General features: G+C 38.4%; 1 protein-coding gene across 1 annotated transcript; it reads left to right on the top strand.

Moving 5' to 3' along the window:
* The first annotated feature begins 4,269 nt into the window (after positions 1-4,269).
* Positions 4,270-12,578, top strand: LOC109031313 (pre-mRNA-splicing factor RBM22). Its single transcript, XM_019042764.2, has 6 exons — positions 4,270-4,472; positions 5,989-6,042; positions 6,843-7,106; positions 8,568-8,797; positions 9,249-9,392; positions 10,355-12,578. The coding sequence occupies exons 1-6, from the start codon at positions 4,419-4,421 to the stop codon at positions 10,923-10,925; spliced, it is 1,317 nt and encodes a 438-aa protein (XP_018898309.1). The 5' UTR covers positions 4,270-4,418; the 3' UTR covers positions 10,926-12,578.
* Positions 12,579-19,668: the final 7,090 nt, after the last annotated feature.

Genomic DNA, 19,668 nt, shown 5'->3' with positions numbered 1-19,668 from the left:
CTGATGAAGTGGTGAGTAGTAAAAAATGAAGATCATACTTCCTTAAACTAGTTTGTTTAAGAAACGCCTTCAAAAGGAACGAACGCAGTATGTTGTACATCATGCGATGTCTCGGTGCGGTGCGGCAACAGCGGTGGCCGGTGGCTCGCGAGAAGATTTTACCGATTATTCGTATTGACTTTGAAAAAATCGATCAAAGAATTATCTGTTGACAAGAGAGTTTAGGAGTCATATTTATAAAGAAAAAAATATGTAGGACAAAAATATGCTCGATATAGCAGCCAATATACATGCTTGCGATCATTATTTTTCACGACGTTGAAGATGCATCATTTTCTTAGGAATTAATTCACCGAATATAAAGTGCAGCTTGGCAAATTGGTATGGATTCATTTTAGGCATTTGCACCGCAAATTGGCTTCGGGCATCCGTTCGGGCCAATTTTCTCGGCAACGATGCATCATCTGTCACTGTCGACCGGCGGTAGGCGGGTAAAGGCGTTAAGGAAGGTTACGTTATAAGCCTAATTGAGCCTTGCGCTCGATTCCAATTGTGGCTTAAATCCGACTAACTTAATCTTCCCTGGATTTTCGACACCTACTTGATTAGCTCAATTGCCGACATCAGAGTGTTCTCGCCTTTTTACCCGGAGGGGGGGGGGGGGGGGGGGGCGCAGCGGAGCGGAGAAAGGCCCAGTGGTTCTGGTTTGAGATGGAGTGACGCATGCCGCGGAGCAATAGGCCTCACATACAAAATAATATTGGACAAGCATTCAAAAAAAGTTTTTCTGAAATTTTTGAGAAAAATTTTAAACTTTAGATGGGGAATACTTTCGAACAGGCTCGGACTGGCCATAATCTGCCATTGGCAGATACGCCCCCTTGGCGCGCCGAAAACGCGCCCCTCTGACAGATAGCAAAATATAAGAAGAGAAAAAAAATAACGACCGAAAATATATGCGGAAATTTTCTTAAATGAACGGGAAGAAGAGAGAGTTAGGAGAATAGAAAGGTGCTTTTACGCATGACAGCGGTGAACAAGGAAGGGTCCAATAACTACTTTCTGAATTGTGAACACTTTTCTGTGAAATTTTCACCATTTTGGTGATATACATGCGCTTTATCACCCCCGTCCTTCATTCGCTATGTGTAACTCCCTTAGAAGCGATGGTCGGTTCGATTTTTAGACTTGCGCACCTTTTATAGACCTCTTGAGAGACCTTTACACATATTTCTTCCTTTTCAACATGACAATTGATTTAGAAATGCCATAGCATATCTTAGGCAAACTAGAACCTTAATTTATCTCTAAATTCAAAAATAAGAGACATTTAAAGTGCAAACGCGATACAACTATTCGCGCAGGATGGATGTCCACATTGCATACGAAAAATATAAGACGCGATGGCGTGAGTCGTGAACTCGCAATGTTCTGCTCTATGCTACTAGTTTGAAGCAACATTACGAATAAGACAAACGGAAACAAACACAATATGTAAAAAAAAGCTAAGGAAAGGATGCGCGTTCACGACGGCGCAGAGACACAACTATTCGTACTTGATGGACGTCCGTGCTGCATCTGAAAAATTGAAGGCGCTATGACAAGAAGCGTGAGCTCTCAATGCTCTACTATATGCTGTCAATGAGATGTCGTTCAGATTCGGGAGAAAAGTTAAAAAAGAGGCCCGAACACATCTCTCCTACCTTCGGCTGTGTTACTCACGTAGTGCTTGAAGCACAATCACGAATAAGACAAACGGAAACAAACACAATATGGAAATAAAGCTAAGGAAAGGATGCGCGTTCACGACGGCGCAGAGATACAACTATTCGTACTTGATGGACGTCCGTGCTGCATCTGAAAAATTGAAGGCGCGATGACGCGAAGCGTGAGCTCTCGATGCTCTGCTATATGCTGTCAATGAGGTGTCGCTCAGATTCGGGAGAAAAGTTAAAAAAGAGGCCCGAATACGTATTTCCTGTCTTCGGCTGTGTTGACACTCGTTCTTTCTTCTTTTTCAGGTTCTTGTCTGATTCTTTTTTAGGAGGCTTTAATTGCAGACCTACGTCTTAAGCTCGTGTAAATCGCAGCACTGGCTCGGTTCTTTTGGAAATAATGGTGCTTGGATGCGTCTAGTGTCTTTAATTTTTTGTTTTTTTTTAATTTCAGAAGTCTGTCGGCTACTTCAATACGTTCAATTTTGCAATTTTTACTCTGTACGAACTTGTGCTGCTTTGCCAAAATTTTCTGAGCCCCCCTCCACGTATGGAATGCCCTACCAGGAAATATCACATCACGCCCCTTTAACCAGCCAAGGGTCTACGCCCTTAGCTGCAAGCCAGTCCGACCCTGCTTTCGAACCAAGTAGTTTTCGCGATATTTGTAAGAATAAATTGCCGTTAATATTTCTTACTAAGTATTTCGAAAATTTAAAAAAAAATGTTTGATAATACTTTATTTGCATCAGATAAGGTCTGTGTAGTATACGCTCCAGGAGGAAACATGTATGTGTTGTGAACACGTATTGAAAACATTGATAAAATGTTGTGTATATGTAAATGCAAGGGGAAGTTGTGAGCAAGAGGCAAATCCAGTCTCCGATAAAGGCGTGAATTTAGATTTTTTATCATCACCCGTGTTTTTCACTCAGTTTCCCCACCAGTGCCCCTCAAAATGTTCTCTTTCTCTATTATTTGCCCTCCATTTTCTGGCAGGCGAGGAGCGATGAAAAGCGCTGTGGTCGTCTACTAAATTCGCCAATGACGGTAACACCAGCATTACCGAGTAGGCACTTCTATACTGCCATTTTAAGGGAAAACATCGTATGAACATGCAGACATCGCCAAACTTCTGTCGATGAAAAACCAGATTTTTTAAATGATTCATATATATTTTCCTCCAAGTTCCCACGGTGCTCAGATTAAGATAATGTGTTCGAGAATTTCAAGAACAAATATTAATAACTCCTTTCCAAGATAAATTCTTTCGGATGACAAGTTCATGCCTACACTTACAGCGCTCGCTTTACAACGATTAGATGGGAGAGGGCCAGGAAACCGTTTTCTCTGACGTCAAAAGTGAAAGTCAAAATAATGAGGTCTGCTCGCTTTGATGAGATGCATTTCATCGATAAGGTCGGAGTTCTTGATCCAATTAAAAAAAAAAAAAAAAAAAAAATGACGATGCATTTTGTTTTTGTTAAAGGAGGGGTATCGATCAGAGCCGTTTTTAGACCTACTCTAACTGAATTTCTTCAATTCTACGATTATTTGTTCCTCGAGGGTCTAAATTCTACGGAATGCATCATGATTTGGTCACTTCTAGTTTCATTTCAGGTCGAATATAGACCAGAAAAGGGCTCAAATTGAAGGCTGATCGGTGAAAAGTGCGGATTTTTCGGCACTCGACCACAAGCCTGCGCAGAATTTGCATTTTTCGCCATCATCGCCTTCAGACCCATGTTCCGGCTATCAGTTCCGAAAAGAGACCAAAAATGACCCAATTCGAGACGCATTCCGTAAAAAAACAGACCTTAATGAACAAAGAATCGTAGAGAGGAGAAAATTCAGGATGGGCCAAAAAACCATGCAGCCCTCACCGATACCCCTCATTTACAAAACGTTTAAAATCATGTGTATACAATATGAAATATTGTTATCTTTTATAAAAGAGAAATAAAAACATTCATGCGTTTATCACAATTTTTCAAATGAAATAATGAAAATTCGCACAATGTGCATCGTGGAAGCAGTGGAAGTGCGGGGTCGACCGGTGCGGCGTGAAAAGTTCAAACGACGGCAACTTTCAGTACAGCTTTACTTTTACAGCTCTAGTTTTTCGAAAAATAAAAATATGAATGTAGCTGCAAAGTATCCTATACTTCTACAAGCTGACAGATGCCAGACGCCAGAGGCGCAGAGTTTTAGACTAAAAGAAGAGATGAAAAGTGGAAAATTAATAAATAAATTAAAAAAAAAAAAACTCCTTTAACCTCCGGTTTCATTTTTAATTTAATGAGCTTCAAGAAAAATATAAATTAAGAGAGAAATAAGTATTAAAAAACAACAATTCGCCTCATTCAACGATAGTCACAAGTTGAGTGACTGTGCGCCACGCTGCTGGCCTTGCGCCCGCCCCCTGAGACTTGACCGAAAGTTTAAACAGCGCGCCAATTTTTTTCACCAAAGTGACGTGATCTATATCGCTTGACGCACAAGATGGCCGCCAAAGGAACCCAGCCCTGTCCCTCCGTTCACTTCCGTTTGTAAACGGCAATTTGAGGTTATGTTATGTAGTTATGCGAATGCTCAATGCCAAGTTTTACAAATCGTGAATTTTGCGAAGTTCTTATTATCATTTCTCACTGATCGCTAAAGTTATTACCATTTTAAGTTCTGTGTGATGTGCGTATAATTGTGATGGCCACATCAAAAACCTCAAACACCTACAATCGGCAGAATTGGGAAGACGCCGTAAGTTTTCCGCTTCCTCGTGCTGACGGTGCTAACGCACCTACTCACTCAGCCTTTTTTGATTATCCATGAAATATTTGGGGAGTACTTTTGAGAAACTCCAGATTAATGGTTTTTTGAAGAATTTACTTACCATTTTAGTGATGTATTTTCAAAGAATCTAAAGTAACAGTTAATTACGTTCAAAGTTTACACTTTGTTACGTGTACTTACGTTACGTTTACTTCGTTCAATTACAATCGTTTCTGGATTGAGAAATAAATGTAAATAAATGTATAAACGCCAAATAAATGTATGCACTTTTAGACTGCGGCAGAAGATCTGCCATCTTAATTTTTGCATTCACTTTACTTGTAAAAATAATGTCTGAAGATCTTCTGTCGCAGTCTAGAAAGGCGTAAACTTATTTGGCGTGGACTCTCACATTGGCCGATAGGTATTCCTACCCGATGAATCCTACAAAAGCTTTGCCACTGGTTAAAATGATTCTCACTTACTTAAAGGAGACAGGTATTGGTTTTTGGAACAAACCATATTGACATTCTAGCTTCGTCATTATGCTAGGCAAGGCACTAGATCTGACCGTGTAAAAACATACTCATTCCTGCCACCAACGCATTTTCGAGAAATTTATTCTTTCATCTTTGAATTGAAGTTGATTAAAACTAATGGTTATTTAGGGAAATTTTCTTAATTGCAATAGACTCCTGTAATCTGTATATCGACGGTGTCAGTCGGCAATCACATAACTCGGTTTGCGACGTCGCAGACTTTCTGTCACACTTTATTTTTTGAACGGGAAACTACTCAACGGCAATTCTTTAAAACTGCCGTGATTTTTCTTCTCTGTGCTAAGATAATTCTGCGTAAATTTCAAAGAATGATGTCAATTTGTTCTCTTTTAAAAAAATAATATAGAGGCGGAGATTTTCAGACACCGCAAACGAGTTGTGTGATTGCTGACTTCCACTGTCGATATGTTTTCCGTGTAAGGATGCCAAGGTTTTTTGTCAAAGCTATCCCTTTGAAATTTGAAACCTAACCACTAACCAGTCCTGGTACCAGCATAATTAGTTTGATCCAACTTCTTTGTTCACTTCCAGTAAGGAATTTATTAAACTGTTCTTAAAATAAACTGAAAACTAATCTTATTACTAGAAAATTAGTCATTATTCTTCAAATTACAGTCAGCCGACTACAGCCTGAAATTTTTATTGTGATTATCATTGTTGCCATGTAATCAAAGAAAAATCTAAAGCTTTTCTCCCTTGAAATTTCCAATTACCTAACGTCAGAACTTTTCCCACTGTTTCTGAATTTTACGTCTTATATTTTTAAGAATGTAGGTAGTGTACGATTTGTAGATATTGATGCAGAAATTGAAGTTTCGTGTGAAGGAAGGATCAAGGTCAGGCATTTGAATATACTTTAAACTATCTGAAGTTCTTAATCCATCATAAATCCACTGTCTGTTCATCTTTATAGACTACTTCATAAACCTCTCTCTTTGTTACAGGAGTTCCCAATTCTGTGTCAAACATGTCTAGGAGACAATCCGTACATTCGAATGGTGAGTATTGAGTTTTTTAAAAATCATTTTTTATTATATAATATCACTCCATTGTCAATAGAACCCTTTCAAGCAATATCATTTTGCAGAATATAAGGGCCTCGGAATCTACCAATAGGTACTTGCATATAGACCTGGCTGACTTTTTAAAAAGTCCGGATTTTAAATAGTTTCCTCCAACTGATTGGCAAATCCATTCATATCATTCGTGCAATTCCAGATTGCATTTAATAGTATTTGTATACTCAGGCAGTCATAAATAAGAGATAAGTTAGTTTTAAAGTATACGCAAGAAATCACCCGTAGTTTTAATCTTTGATTAGTCCTGTGATGAAATATCTTTTTTGAGGCTTTTTGCTAGCTGTCTACATCAAAATTGGTTTGCTAATATTCAATGTAGTTCTATAAATTGAACAAGTTTAACAGAAATTCACCAAGTTGCAAAATAGAAAAAAATGTGTTGGAAGTAATTTTGAATTCATTCAATTGTAAATTTTCATTGGTCAAAAAATCAAAAACGAAAAATAATATTTTAGACGTTAAAAGCAGTCGTTAAACTTTATCCTCAGTATTGAGTCTTATGGAAGAATAAAACTTCAAACCTTTTTTCCATTCAAAGTAGATGCAAGTTGGTGCGTTTCTGTGAAACGAACTTTATTCAATTTACTTTTTCGCTTATGCATTAGTAACATTAGTGACAACGTGTACATTAACATTATCATCAACTGTAACATTAGTATAACTACAATAACATTAATTGATGTAACATGAAATTTTACTAGTTATGTTTTTTTCTCTAGACCAAAGAAAAGTATGGGAAGGAGTGTAAAATTTGTGCTCGACCCTTCACGGTGTTCCGTTGGTGTCCTGGGGCTCGGATGAGGTTCAAGAAGACAGAAGTTTGCCAGACTTGCAGCAGGCTAAAGAATGTCTGTCAAACTTGCCTTCTAGATTTGGAGTATGGTCTGCCAATTCAAGTAAGAGACACTGCACTCCAGATCAAGGATGACATCCCTAGATCAGACGTTAATAAGGAATATTACGTTCAAAATTTGAATTCGGAGGTAAGTCGTCATCTATTGAGCTTAAAATGTTCAGCAATTAGTTTCGTTTGTTGCAAAGAAAATGAAAAGAAAACACTTTACATCGTTTTTAGCATCTTGTTCTTTTTTTAAGATAATCTTTCTGATACTTGTTACGTTGCTAGGTATTTCACAATTTTCATGAGGTTCTTTGAGCAGTATAGAGTACTTAAAAAATGAAAAGACATACATTGTCTCTTAAATCAGGGTCGCCACAGTCAGGGCAAATCAGGATATGTCAGAGAATTTCTAAAAGTCAGGGAAATTGACGCAAGTGTAGGTAAGGGAAAAATTATTAGACTGCCAAATTATTTGTCTTCTATATTAGGTTTGATTTTCCAACAACAAATTTTTAGTGAATACGGTTTCAAATTATGTCCCTTTAACAATCTTGTTTTCACTTTAATGTCTAAGAATTTTACCAAAATTTGTCAGAGAAATAGGGGAATTTAATTTTTTGAATTCAGCAGCAACCCTGTTAGATTCTATTTACTTAACAAAGCTGATTGCAACACATTTTAAATAACTTTTATAACTAAAGAAGTCTCAGCTTTCCCTGAATCAAGACTCGTGACCCAGGATTTCATGCATGCTTGAAAACTAGAATGATCATAACTTAAATTTTGCTAAGTGCAAGGGTGATAATCTATATAATTTTGCCCAATCTGCGTTTCAAAAATGCAATACAGATTATAAGAAATGATTTAACTGGTTTAGCCCAGAAATAGATTGGAGTGAAACAAAAGAGGACATTGAGTCCAATTTAATCTGCAGAATGGCTTATCAAGAAAAAATAACATCCTCTAAATTGTGGATGTTTAAAAAATGCATCCTCTGTATGAGCCTGAGTTTTTCCAGACAACTGATGGAAGCAAACTCTAGCCTACATGGCTCGAGGTGATGAAACATTCTTTAGTTGAGAAAAGGATTTGAGAGGGTAGTGCCAAAATATTGAGAATTAATGGATGCCTGGTCATGTTTGCCTACCGTTTTGATACCTACTTTCCATATTTTACGAAATTTTAATGCATGCTTCCTAAAAATGTTCTTTTGTTGCCGCTGGTGAAACTCAAAATGGTTACTGTTCATTCTTTTTCTTGATAAAATATACTCAAATATTCCAGCGAAAGGTGTCCTCAAATTAGTCGACTGACTATGTCAAATTTTGCTTTCATACAGTATATTTAAATGCAAGTACACAAAAAATTAATTTTCCAAATTTTTGCAGGATTCTTAGAAAAATAATTAGATTTTCAAACACATACATTGAAGGAAATATTCAGGGATTTAACATTTGAAATTAACAATTTTTTTGAAAAGAAGAAAAAGCTCTAAGTCTTAAGCAAGACTTATGATCCCTGCTTTGATTATTATGCTCCTGTGTATTTTTTGGCTCTAATTTGTCTCAAATCAATCAATTTACCCCTATTTTTTTCTCAATAGATGAGCAAAGCTGACCCAACTGCACCAATTGGATCTGTTGGAAAAGCACAAGCAGCCAGTGACTTACTCTTGAAGTTAGCTAGGACAACACCCTATTACAAACGGAACAGACCTCATATTTGTTCATTCTGGGTGAAAGGAGAATGTCGCCGTGGAGAAGAGTGTCCGTACAGACATGAGAAACCAACTGATCCTGACGATCCCCTTGCAGACCAGAATATCAAAGACAGGTATGTACTCTGTCAATGAGTCATCTAAATTCTTTTCATTTTTAATCAGAACAAAATCAATACATCTTTTAACTTCTTTGCAAGGTAGTTACTAACACTAGCAAATGTAAGATGTTTGGTGTCCAACATATTAATCTAAAATTTTGGTAAGCGTTTCTCAGGTTGCAAAATTTATAAAATATTGAAATGTAGTAATATTTAGTGAATATAGTAAAATTTTCTCGAAAACCAATATGTCTCGATATTTCTCACAGGCCATGAGAGACAAAGTCGAAAAAACTTCGTCCAGTGGAAGTGATTTTAAGACTAATAAGTTCTCATCAAACTTTTTGTACAAGCGCATTTAATGTTAATACATGCTTTTTATAATTAATTCTACTGATCGGTTTTCATAAATTCCATGGTACTGTTTTAATTCTGTTTTAATTCTGTTTTCATTTCACTTTACCAGGTATTATGGAGTCAATGATCCTGTCGCCGAAAAATTATTGCGACGAGCATCAGCAATGCCTAAACTGGATCCTCCAGAGGACAAGTCGATAACCACTTTGTTTGTGGGTAATCTCAACGAAAACATAGATGAGAAACAACTCAGGTAATTATTTCCATTCTCAACCAAACTTTAATTCATAAGGATTAGAACGTTCAATGTAGAATGTGCTGCTCTGGAATACTTTGAAAAAAGACAAGTAGGATGATTATTTCATCCCAAAAAAATGAAGGACCAGAAATAATGTTTATGAACAAAACTTGATTTTAAATCCAGCAGCAATTTTTGAAAGAAGTCATTGTAGAGCCCACAAATTACTCATAGCCATTGCCATTCAGTAGCAAGTATTTGAGGTACATACAGCCGAACCTGATAACTTGAAGTTGAAGGGAAGCGATGAAAAATTGAAGGTTTTGAGCTAACGGAGTCTGGAATGAAAAATTATCGTTTCTGAGGCTGATTTTGTGTCTCAAGACATCGATTAATCATGGCATTATTTGTACGAGGAAAAATTGAGGGATAAAAAAATAAATTATTTGGCTTTGCTTTAAATTTTGTAAGTTCTGCTTATATTCTCGAGCAGCATCATCCAAATTGTAGAAGTAATTCATCAACTCCTTTGAGTGACTGAGGTAGCTCTGTGAAATATGGATGGATATTTCAAGTTTTAGAGGTAATTCACCAATTCTTACGAATTAAGTATTAAGTTTAAAATTAGCTTGAAATATATTTGAATGAACAGAACAATTTTTTTCAAATTTTCAAGATTTTTTGCCATGAGCAGAAGTAGGTAGCTGTTTTCTTTGAGTTTTTGAGGTTTTCGGGTTATCGTGGTTTGACTCAGAGAAGCTTTGGGTCTCACTTGGTCTCTGAATCTAAATCCCAGTTTTGAGGATGTAATCAAACTTTAAAATCTATCTACATTTCCTTGGAATTTGAAAATGGTATGTGATGCAATTCTATTCTCATCTCTTCATTTTTAGAGGTATTATTCTTGCTAATCACATCTAGAAATAATTGTTAACAAGTAATGATCTGTAAAACTAATCTCTCAATTTTTCTTGCAGAGATCATTTCTATCAATTTGGTGAAATTCGATCGGTGACCATGGTGCCTCGACAGCAATGTGCATTTGTTCAGTACACAACCAGAGCAGCAGCAGAACAGGCTGCCGAGCGCACGTTTGGCAAGCTAATCCTCTCAGGGCGACGGATCAACATCAAATGGGGCCGTTCGCAGGCTAAACAAGCAACAACCACCTCAAAAGAAGACGAAACTCCCAAGCTTCAGCCAGTTCCTGGTCTTCCTGCCCCCTCAGCTTCTTCAAAAGATATGTCAGAAAATTTCTTCGGTCTAAACAACCAAGATTCACCCTTGCTGCCCCCTCCGCCTCCGTTCATACCACCCCCTCCACCACCCTGTCCCGTCATGTTCCCGCCCATGCCAAGACCGCCCTCTGGGCTGCGTCCCCCTGGCCCACCTCCTCCACCCTTCTTCTACCCGCCTCAGATGCGCTTCCCTCCCATGATGGCCCCTCCTCTCTTTGCTCCTGGCACTGGTCCGCTGTTGTCTGCAGATTCGCAGATCCATTATCCGTCACAAGATCCTGCCAGGATGGGCACTGTCAACAAGAGCTAAGATTGTTTGAGCTTGTTACCTCATTCAGGCTAAAAAAATTTTTATGCCATTTTTAGAGGATGTTGAGTCAATTTGACTTCATATCAGGTGAAGATGGATTATCATTAAGAATCGCATTTAACCATTGAATTTAGATACTAGACTAAAGATTTCTGAAGTTCTGTGGTCCTACGATTTGACTACTTCTTGCAATGAGGATTTGCTATTTTTGGCTCACTTATAAAAGCGCCTATCTGCATGAAGAAACTTATGATATTTGCTGTTTCAGGAACGAGTCAGAAATAGTAGTACCCTATTGTGAAATGTGCACAAATTAGTTTGTCTCAATTTTCTGAATTGAATATTTGGTCTTAGCATTTTTTTGCAAACTGGTGTATCACAGGAAACTGATGATGGAAGACAGGGAAGTTCCGTTGATGTTAGGTATTCGTAGTGACAGCTTGTTGAGTAGAATCTTGCTTTTTATGAATCAGTTTTATTTGGCCACTTAATTGAACGTGCGAAAACCGCTAATGTCCATTTTTCCAGTCTTAAGTTCTTTTGAGTTTATAATACTTCAACAGAGTTTTGATGCCCTTTCTGTGGTTGCAACAAACTCCAAATAGTATTATGAACTCAAAAAACTCAGGACTGGAAAAATGGACGTTTGCAGTTTTTGCCCTTCCTGATTCAATTCTGCCCTTCAAAACCATGTTAAAATAACAATTGAGGCAAAATCACCATTCTAGTTTCTAAAGAATATTTCACTTGAAGTGATAAAATGTGTATTAGATATCTCTTCTCTAACCTAAATGAGACAATTTTTAGTAAATTTGCAAAAACAATTAGTACAAGACCGACTGGCGTTTCATCCTAGCATCCGAGAGGTGGCAGATTCTAAAATTTTGGAATAAACAACAAGAACAGGACAAAAGTGTTCTGGTACTTTCTTTAAGAGCAAAGTGATGGCATTTTGTTTTTGTCATTCCTGTCTGCATAATACCTAATTCCTGTTCAAAATCCGTAGCATCAAGTGAACTGTCTCAAATTGTAAATTTTCTGAAAAAATTCTAGCCTTTGGAGGATTCTCCTCCTATAATATTTTCAATCTCTTTTAAGCATACAAAAGGCTTTTTAAGTAACATGACAGTTTACCATGTATGTTGATACATATTCTTCTGCTTGTATGTAGCATTGGTAAGTAAACCACTTACAATGAATCTGAAAAGTGGTGATAAAGAAAATTCTTCTCTGACATTTTATTACATAAATGTGCTTCCTCTGTATTAGCCAAATAGGCAATGAGACATAAATCCTGTTTTAGGCTAAAGTTGTTTGACAAGTCAGGATGAAACATTTTCTCATATGTGAGCATGCAGACCTGAAGATGGAATAAGCACTTTGAAATGCATTGCAAACTATCAACCACCAACAAATCCTTGGGAAGAAAAAAATATAATGTGTTAAGCATTGAATATTTTGTATATTTAAGCTAAACCTTAAAGAAAGTATGTAAAGAATTTGATATTCTATTTAGATTTTCCCTACTGTCTCTAATTGAGAGAATTGAATATAATTCTGAGTTGCTACTGATGATTTGTAAAATTATGTAAATTGTTTTTCTGTTGTAAATATCCTTTGTGAATAAAAATGACTTTGATTATCAAAACATCATTTGAATCTTTTTATCATAGGTATTTTGAACTCTACCCTTTAATCTAATCTACTCTTAACACTCCTTGTTTTTGTTTACAATGTGTAAGTAATGCAATGTTACGATATTGACGGTGAAACTCCCAAGCCACATATTTCGTTTTCAATGTAATAAAATATTTCCCTTTCTCTATTTTTTTAAAAGAAAGAAAAATCAACATAATTCCTTGAGGTTATCATAGAATTTTTCTCTGAGCCCAGAAAAAAAATCATGCCATCTTCTGAGAATAACCATTGATTAGTTTTCCATTTTGACAAGAAAGTATGATAGGAAGTCTGCATTGTCACAAACCAGAATCGTGGTTTGGGAACTTGACTTTTGACATGTGAGTGAAGGAATGAAAATTTTCTTTTCGTACATTCAAAGTTTCCATTCGCTTGTTTTATTTATTCCAGGTTAACAGTACGAGGGAAATTCAGGTCCCAAATTAAAACGTTTTCCTCAGAGGTATAACCACTGTAAGAGTAGAACAGTATAATTTTGCCTTTTCAAAATAGAGATCCTCTTTGGCTACTTTGTAAGAATTAAAAGCTTGCACAATTCATCATTCATGGAAACCTCATTGACTTTGATATTGTGAATGGACGAGATGTAATCAAATTTTTATATGTGAAAAGTTGTTCTCCTTCCACAGAATTTTCTTTAGAGAAGGATGACAACTGCCTTTTAAAATCTTTCTACTTTGATCAGGATACCATCAATGCAACTTTAGAATCTAATGATCTCAGCTTCTCATCATTTAAAAATTATGATCCTACTGAGCGTTTTCCCTTTTTCTTCTCCGAAAATGAGTTTTCTTTGACTTGCCTTTAGACCAGGCATAAAGCAAAAAAACTGTCATTCATTTTTTTTTTTTTTTTTTTTTTTTTTTAAATAAAATTTGCTGTTGTTAATCCAGTATTTTTGTTGTAAGTTTGACATCTTCTTTTTGAATGAAAAAGTAGGTAGGAACCTTAACGTATTAGCTGATGGGTTAAAATCGGGAGATGGGAGGGGAGGGGGGGGGGGTCGAGTTGTTCTTTTTTTAAGATATGAGTCAAAAGTCGTTTTCTCTGTACAATACTGAACAATTACAGGTCAATCTAAGTAATTCTTACTAGAAGCTTCGCTAACTAATTACGCACGCCAAGGATAATAGATAGGTACATAGAAGGTTTGCACCCAAAACGTTGAAAAATTAAATCAGAAAACACATGCGGAAATCTGAGACACCCGCCATAAACATTTTCCATACAGAATCAGCCTTTAGAAATGTGCCTTTTTGTTTTCTCTCCCCCCCCCCTCACTATAACGAGGCAAGTAACCAACAGTTTTTCTTGAGATTTGCTAAAATTATTCAAGAGCATTCTTAGACAATTTCAAGAAGATAAGTACCGTGGTTAGTTTACCTATTAAAATACCTTAAACATTTTAAGTCGGAGATGTTGACATGTTGCAATGGATATAGGTATAAGTAATTGCAACCATCAATGACCTTGTTAGACCAGGGACCGAATTTTTTGTCGGTCCTTCCACCGTACTTAAATATACTTAGAACGGGTTTCGACTGCACTTAAGTCCGGCTAAGCATACTAATTGGCCGGTAGTGCGGTTTGGACTCATTGATGGATGTTACACTCCGTGTGAAAAGAGCCGACTAAATTCGGCCCCAGGTCTCATCACCACCGATTAAGATGTAACTGGAGGAACTCAAGACTTTGAAACGAACTCAGTAGGATAATGTAGGTACCTTAGGTCTTAGGTACATCCCAAGACCTCCTCACAATCCGCCCAGGAGATCCTACACGCCCTTGTGCCGCATATCAGCGATTTTATGCCGCACATCCATCGGTAGGTAAATAAGGAAACTCATCGTGATTTCACACGTGTGTAGGTATTTTTTTTTTTTTTTCCACCCAACCGTCTACGAATCTATGCGGAAAATAACACCATGGACCATGGCTGTCATGCTACCGAAAGGGAAGCTGTCAATATGTACCTACGCAGTGTAAACAGATATAGACACCTGCCTACTTACAATGTCGAAGGCACGTTTTCTGGACAAAAGAACGTAACTTTTCAGCAACGTGAATGGAATTTTTTTTCAGGAAACAATTGAGGGGCTTGGAAGACAAGGCGCATAAGTGCAGTTGAAGTTTCGAAATTACACGGATCCTTATGGCGCGAAAAGAAAGTTCAAAGTGACTTTCAGATGTTTAAAAATATTGGAATTTGGGCGAGAATTTTTCACAGAGTACATTTTAAGCCTAGTTTCAGTTGAAATAATTAATGTCTCAATTTTTTCAAAAACTGCACTTATGCGCCATGCCTTCCAAGCCCCTAATTGAGCGTTTTCAACTGGGAATTTCGTTGACTTTTCCTCCCGTGCAATGTAATGTCTGACAAAATGATGCTCCCACCGGGGGCATTTTAAATTTTTCTCTCGAATCTGAGCGACACCTCACTGGCAGCCCAGAAAGGAGCATTTGCGAGTTCACGCATAGCGCCATCGCGCCTTCAATTTTGAAGATGCAACACGGACATCCATTATGTGCGAATAGTTGTATCTCTGCGCCGACATTAACGCGCCCTCCTTTTACTTCGCTCTATTTCCATACTGTGTTTGTTCCGGTTCGTCTTATTTGTATTTTTAGTGGTGCTTTAAAGCCTGTATGAGCAACACAAGGAAAGAAGAGACATAAGTATATGTCACACTGACCACAATGGGACCACATTTTGCAATAAGGAACTATAATTTCCGCCTCAGTTCAGAAATAACGTATGTGTCATTAGTTTTCCTCAGGGCATAGGTATCGACGGTGAAAGTCGGCAATCACATAGGTAACTCGTTTCCGGTGTCTGAAAATCTCCACCTCTACGTCATTTTTTTAAAGGCGAACAAATTGACATTATTTCTTGAAGTTTTTGCAGAATTTTCTTCGCATTGAGAAGAAAAATCATGACAGTTTTCAAGAATTGCCGTTGAGAAGTTTTCCATTTAAAAAATAAAGTATGACAGGAAGTCTGCGACGTCGCAAACCGAGTTATGTGATTGCCGACTTTCACCGTCGATATGCGTTTTTACAGATGAGCTAGAAGTTATGGTTCCGAATTGCAAAATGTAGTCCAATGCATCCATTATCAGTTGACCCCTTTATTAAGAACCACCTAAATTTATGTCGAGTGGTGCTATTCTCTGATGTGACATTTGTTTCTTCCGTCCTCACCTCAGTCCTCTCAGTTTTATCAATGAAACGAAGAGGAACTGCGGTGGCACCCATACCCAAAAAGTTTAGTCATGAGAATTGTAACTGAGTGTTGTTTTTATAGTACTGTACGCCTTTACACAACCTCCACCCACTTTTTCATGACTGGACAAACCAAGTTTCAACATTATAGCTATCTGTAACCTGGTCACAGGTTCGCTTTTTAAGGACATACTTCTTCTAAACTGTTATCAAATCACTCTCAGGTTTTTCACCTGATAATTGATTCATCTAATAGGGTAGGTGGGGGTAAAAGGCCGCATTTTTCCGTTTCGGCCGTCTGTAGGCCGCCGTATCGCGTGAAAATTTCTGGAATGTGGTAAAATATGTGCTAAATACCCTTAGGCACAAAATGGCACACTTTCCAGAATTTTAAAAGCATTTTCGAATTTTTTATGAATTTTTTTCAAAAATTTCGTTAGTGCGGCCTTTTGCCCCAAAAATGGGGAAAGAGGCCGCACTTCCGGAAAAGTTCGTAAAAATTTCGGAAATGCATTCAAAATTCTGGAAAGTGTGCCATTTCATGCCTAAGGGTCTATAGTTGATATTTTACCACATTTCCAGAATTTCCATGCGATACGGCGGCTGACAGACGGCCGCAACGGAAAAGTGTGACCTTTTGCCTCCACCTACCCTAAATTTTAGGATCTTTGGTAATTATTAATAATATATGTATTTAGTAAAATATGTAGTAAAGATTTAGTATTGGTAATATTAGTTGATAGATTAAGTATTAGTGCTATTTTAGTGAAGACCGCATGCGGCCTTTTGCCCCATTGGACCTGCGGCTTTTTGCCCCATTTGATGACGTAGGTAACCATAACCTCAAAATTCTAAGACAAGGCCATTAGCCGAAAAGTGACGGCGGGATATTTAAACCATCCTTATCATTGTTCGAACTGCAGCTCGTCCGAATTTTTCTATCAATTATAAAACTTGAAATTGACCAAAATAAAACTGGAAAAATCGATTTTTTTTCACGAAAAATCAACTTTCCTCATATTTTCGAGGGAACGCGTCCGTTCGGTCCGAAACTTCGTCAACACAACAGCACCACCACTACCAACATAACTGACACGGTCCCGGTGCCAACCTAAAAAAATTTCGGGAAAAAAGTCGGGTGCGGCCTTTTTCCCCGTGCGGCCTTTTACCCCCACCTACCCTACTTCATTCTAAAGAAAAAAAGACCCAGCGGGTCATTTTCAAGGGGACCACCTCGTTTTCAGTCCAATCGGAGAACTCTGGATTTTGACCCTGAAAAGTTAGTTGATGGTACCCCTGTCGATTTCTCTCGATTTTCGAAGGAGGAAACACATTTTGAGAAAGGAGTCGAATCCTACATAGCTTGCGGCGTAGAGTCGCTTGCACCTGACCCGAGACTCGCCGGAGATTCCAGACGTCCAAACGTTGATAAATACGGATGCTAGGACTTGGTGAGTTTTTTGGACTACCGCTCTCTTCTTGTGCCGTAGTATCTTGATTTATTTTTTGAAGATAGCTCTGTTTTCTTAAGGATTCCTGTCATTCTTGATACGTTGGAGCGCCTTGAATTTCTTATAACACCTCTGTCGCGAGATAGTTGCTTGAAGCGACGCGACGTGGCATTCCCCGTCCGTGGCTTTACGGGCAACCAGCGCAGCGTTACACCCGCGCTGACGCCTACAAACCTAACAGGGATACTTCACGCATTGCGCAATGCGTGAAGTATCCCTGTTAGGTTTGTAGGCGTCAGCGCGCGTCTGCGCAATGCGTGAAGTATTCCTGTTAGGTTTGTAGGCGTCAGCGCGCGTCTGCGCAATGCGTGAAGTATTCCTGTTAGGTTTGTAGGCGTCAGCGCGCGTCTGCGCAATGCGTGAAGTATTCCTGTTAGGTTTGTAGGCGTCAGCGCGCGTCTGCGCAATGCGTGAAGTATCCCTGTTAGGTTTGTAGGCGTCAGCGCGCGTCTGCGCAATGCGTGAAGTATCCCTGTTAGGTTTGTAGGCGTCAGCGCGCGTCTGCGCAATGCGTGAAGTATCCCTGTTAGGTTTGTAGGCTTCAGCGCGCGTCTCGCGCTGACAGCATGCCGAGCACGCCGCTGAATGACCCACTAAGTAGGATTTTCTGGTCAGAAAAGCTCCCGAGCCCGGTGAATCGCGCAGGGAGCCTCGGGACCACGCGCAATTGATCCAGCACCTAGGATCTACTACTCGATGGTGAAAAGTGCAAACGTGCGGCGTATCTCGATTTTTGACAGTTTTGAGTTAGCTGCATAGACGTGTTGTTGAAGATGTCGTCTATATGCCAGCAAGAGACTATAATCGAAAAAAATCGGGAAGTTACCAAAAACTGTAGAACTTTTTTCGCGTATCTCGGGCTTAACCCTCTACTGCATGGAATTTTCTTGCGATGCCGATTTTGATGAAAAAAAATATATGTTATAGTAAAATAAAATTAAAAAGACACGTCTTTGAGCTTTTTTCCAAATTTTAATTTTTTCTTTAACTTTTGAAGCTTAAAGAAGCTCGATGCCATACGGCAACAACATACAGTAACTTTTTTGCCAGAGTGTCCACTTGTTTCCATATGGCAACAACATGCATACAGGAGTGGAATAGTGATGCCAGGGCATAACTCTTGTGCGGGATTTTTGAAGATTAAAGCTAAGAAAATAAGTTTTCTTGATTCTTATAACATTACCAAATTCAAAAAGCGTCTGATGATGAATTGTAATCTCTATTTTTTGATAGCAAGACACATTATTGTGTCGGAGTCAGTATGGTGTTGCCATATGGCAACAGGCAAAATTATGGGCCAGAAGTGAGCCGGTATGTTGTTGCCATATGGAAACTCGCCGTTTTTGAGCCGAAAATAATATTTAAATACTTTTTATTATCATCGGACCAGGAAATTTTCAATTTAGACCGTATAGGTCATAACTGGGATTTTTTTCCCGTCTCTAAAGGCAAGCCAAGTCATTCAAAACATCCTTCAAAGTTAGGCTCCTCGTGGCTCCTCCTCAAAAATGGTCCCGTTGGAAAAACAGGATTATTTAGTTGAGTTGGCAGCTCCAGTTCCCCCCACCACAATTTTTTTTAGGTTGGTAATGCGGTTGAGTTCCCTATAATCCACACGGGGTACCAATATGAGCATTCCTGAATTTACTACGAATTAAATAATTACTGTTGCCATATGGCAACGCGATGCAGTAAAGGGTTAAGTGCAGAGGTGCGTGTCTCGTTCTGGCCCCTTCATTTACGGCGCGCCTTACGCACACCGCGCGCTCCTCGGCGCGGCGTTTCCCGCCAACAGCGCATACAACAGCAGATCTGCTGTTCTGTAATTTTATTTATTCTCAGGAATTCGCTGGCTTTTGAAAAGTTGTGAAATGCTTATCACTCGATGGCCCTTCAGTGTCATTTCTTTTTAGGGACCTATTACTAGCGGCGCGCGGCGTTCATGTTCATTATTCACTCGCTGGACCAAAACAATCATGAACTGACGGTTCATCACATCGGTCAGTTGTATCAGAATCAATCGAGTCATACAATGTTTCAACCGTATTGGATCAACTATAAAGCTTCTAAACCAGTTTGAAGTATGAATAAATTCTTATTTTTCATCTTAATGATCAAGAGCGCACGTTCAAAACGCTAATTGCATAAATGCGTATCTCGTGGTCAAATGACATTTTCCAATCATACAATGCTTTATCCGGCCGTATGAGATCAAACTAAAGCTTCTGATAAGGAATTTTAAGCGTGAAACTCTTTTTTCAGTCTTTAAATGATCCAAATCCGCCAACAACAGTTTTAAAACACTAATTGCA

This window comes from Bemisia tabaci, chromosome 4 (assembly GCF_918797505.1).
Source record: "Bemisia tabaci chromosome 4, PGI_BMITA_v3".
Lineage (NCBI taxonomy): Eukaryota > Metazoa > Arthropoda > Insecta > Hemiptera > Aleyrodidae > Bemisia > Bemisia tabaci.
The sequence above is the reverse complement of the archived record's forward strand: the minus strand, read 5'-3'. Positions and strand labels throughout refer to the sequence as shown.

What these genes read in the sequence shown, in the direction of transcription:
- LOC109031313 (XM_019042764.2), top strand. Translation starts at nt 4,419, where the DNA reads ATGGCCACATCAAAAACCTCAAACACCTACAATCGGCAGAATTGGGAA. An exon ending in GGCAGAATTGGGAAGACGCC is followed by an intron (nt 4,473 to 5,988) that starts GTAAGTTTTCCG and finishes TCTTTGTTACAG; the next exon opens with GAGTTCCCAATTCTGTGTCA. An exon ending in ACAATCCGTACATTCGAATG is followed by an intron (nt 6,043 to 6,842) that starts GTGAGTATTGAG and finishes TTTTTTCTCTAG; the next exon opens with ACCAAAGAAAAGTATGGGAA.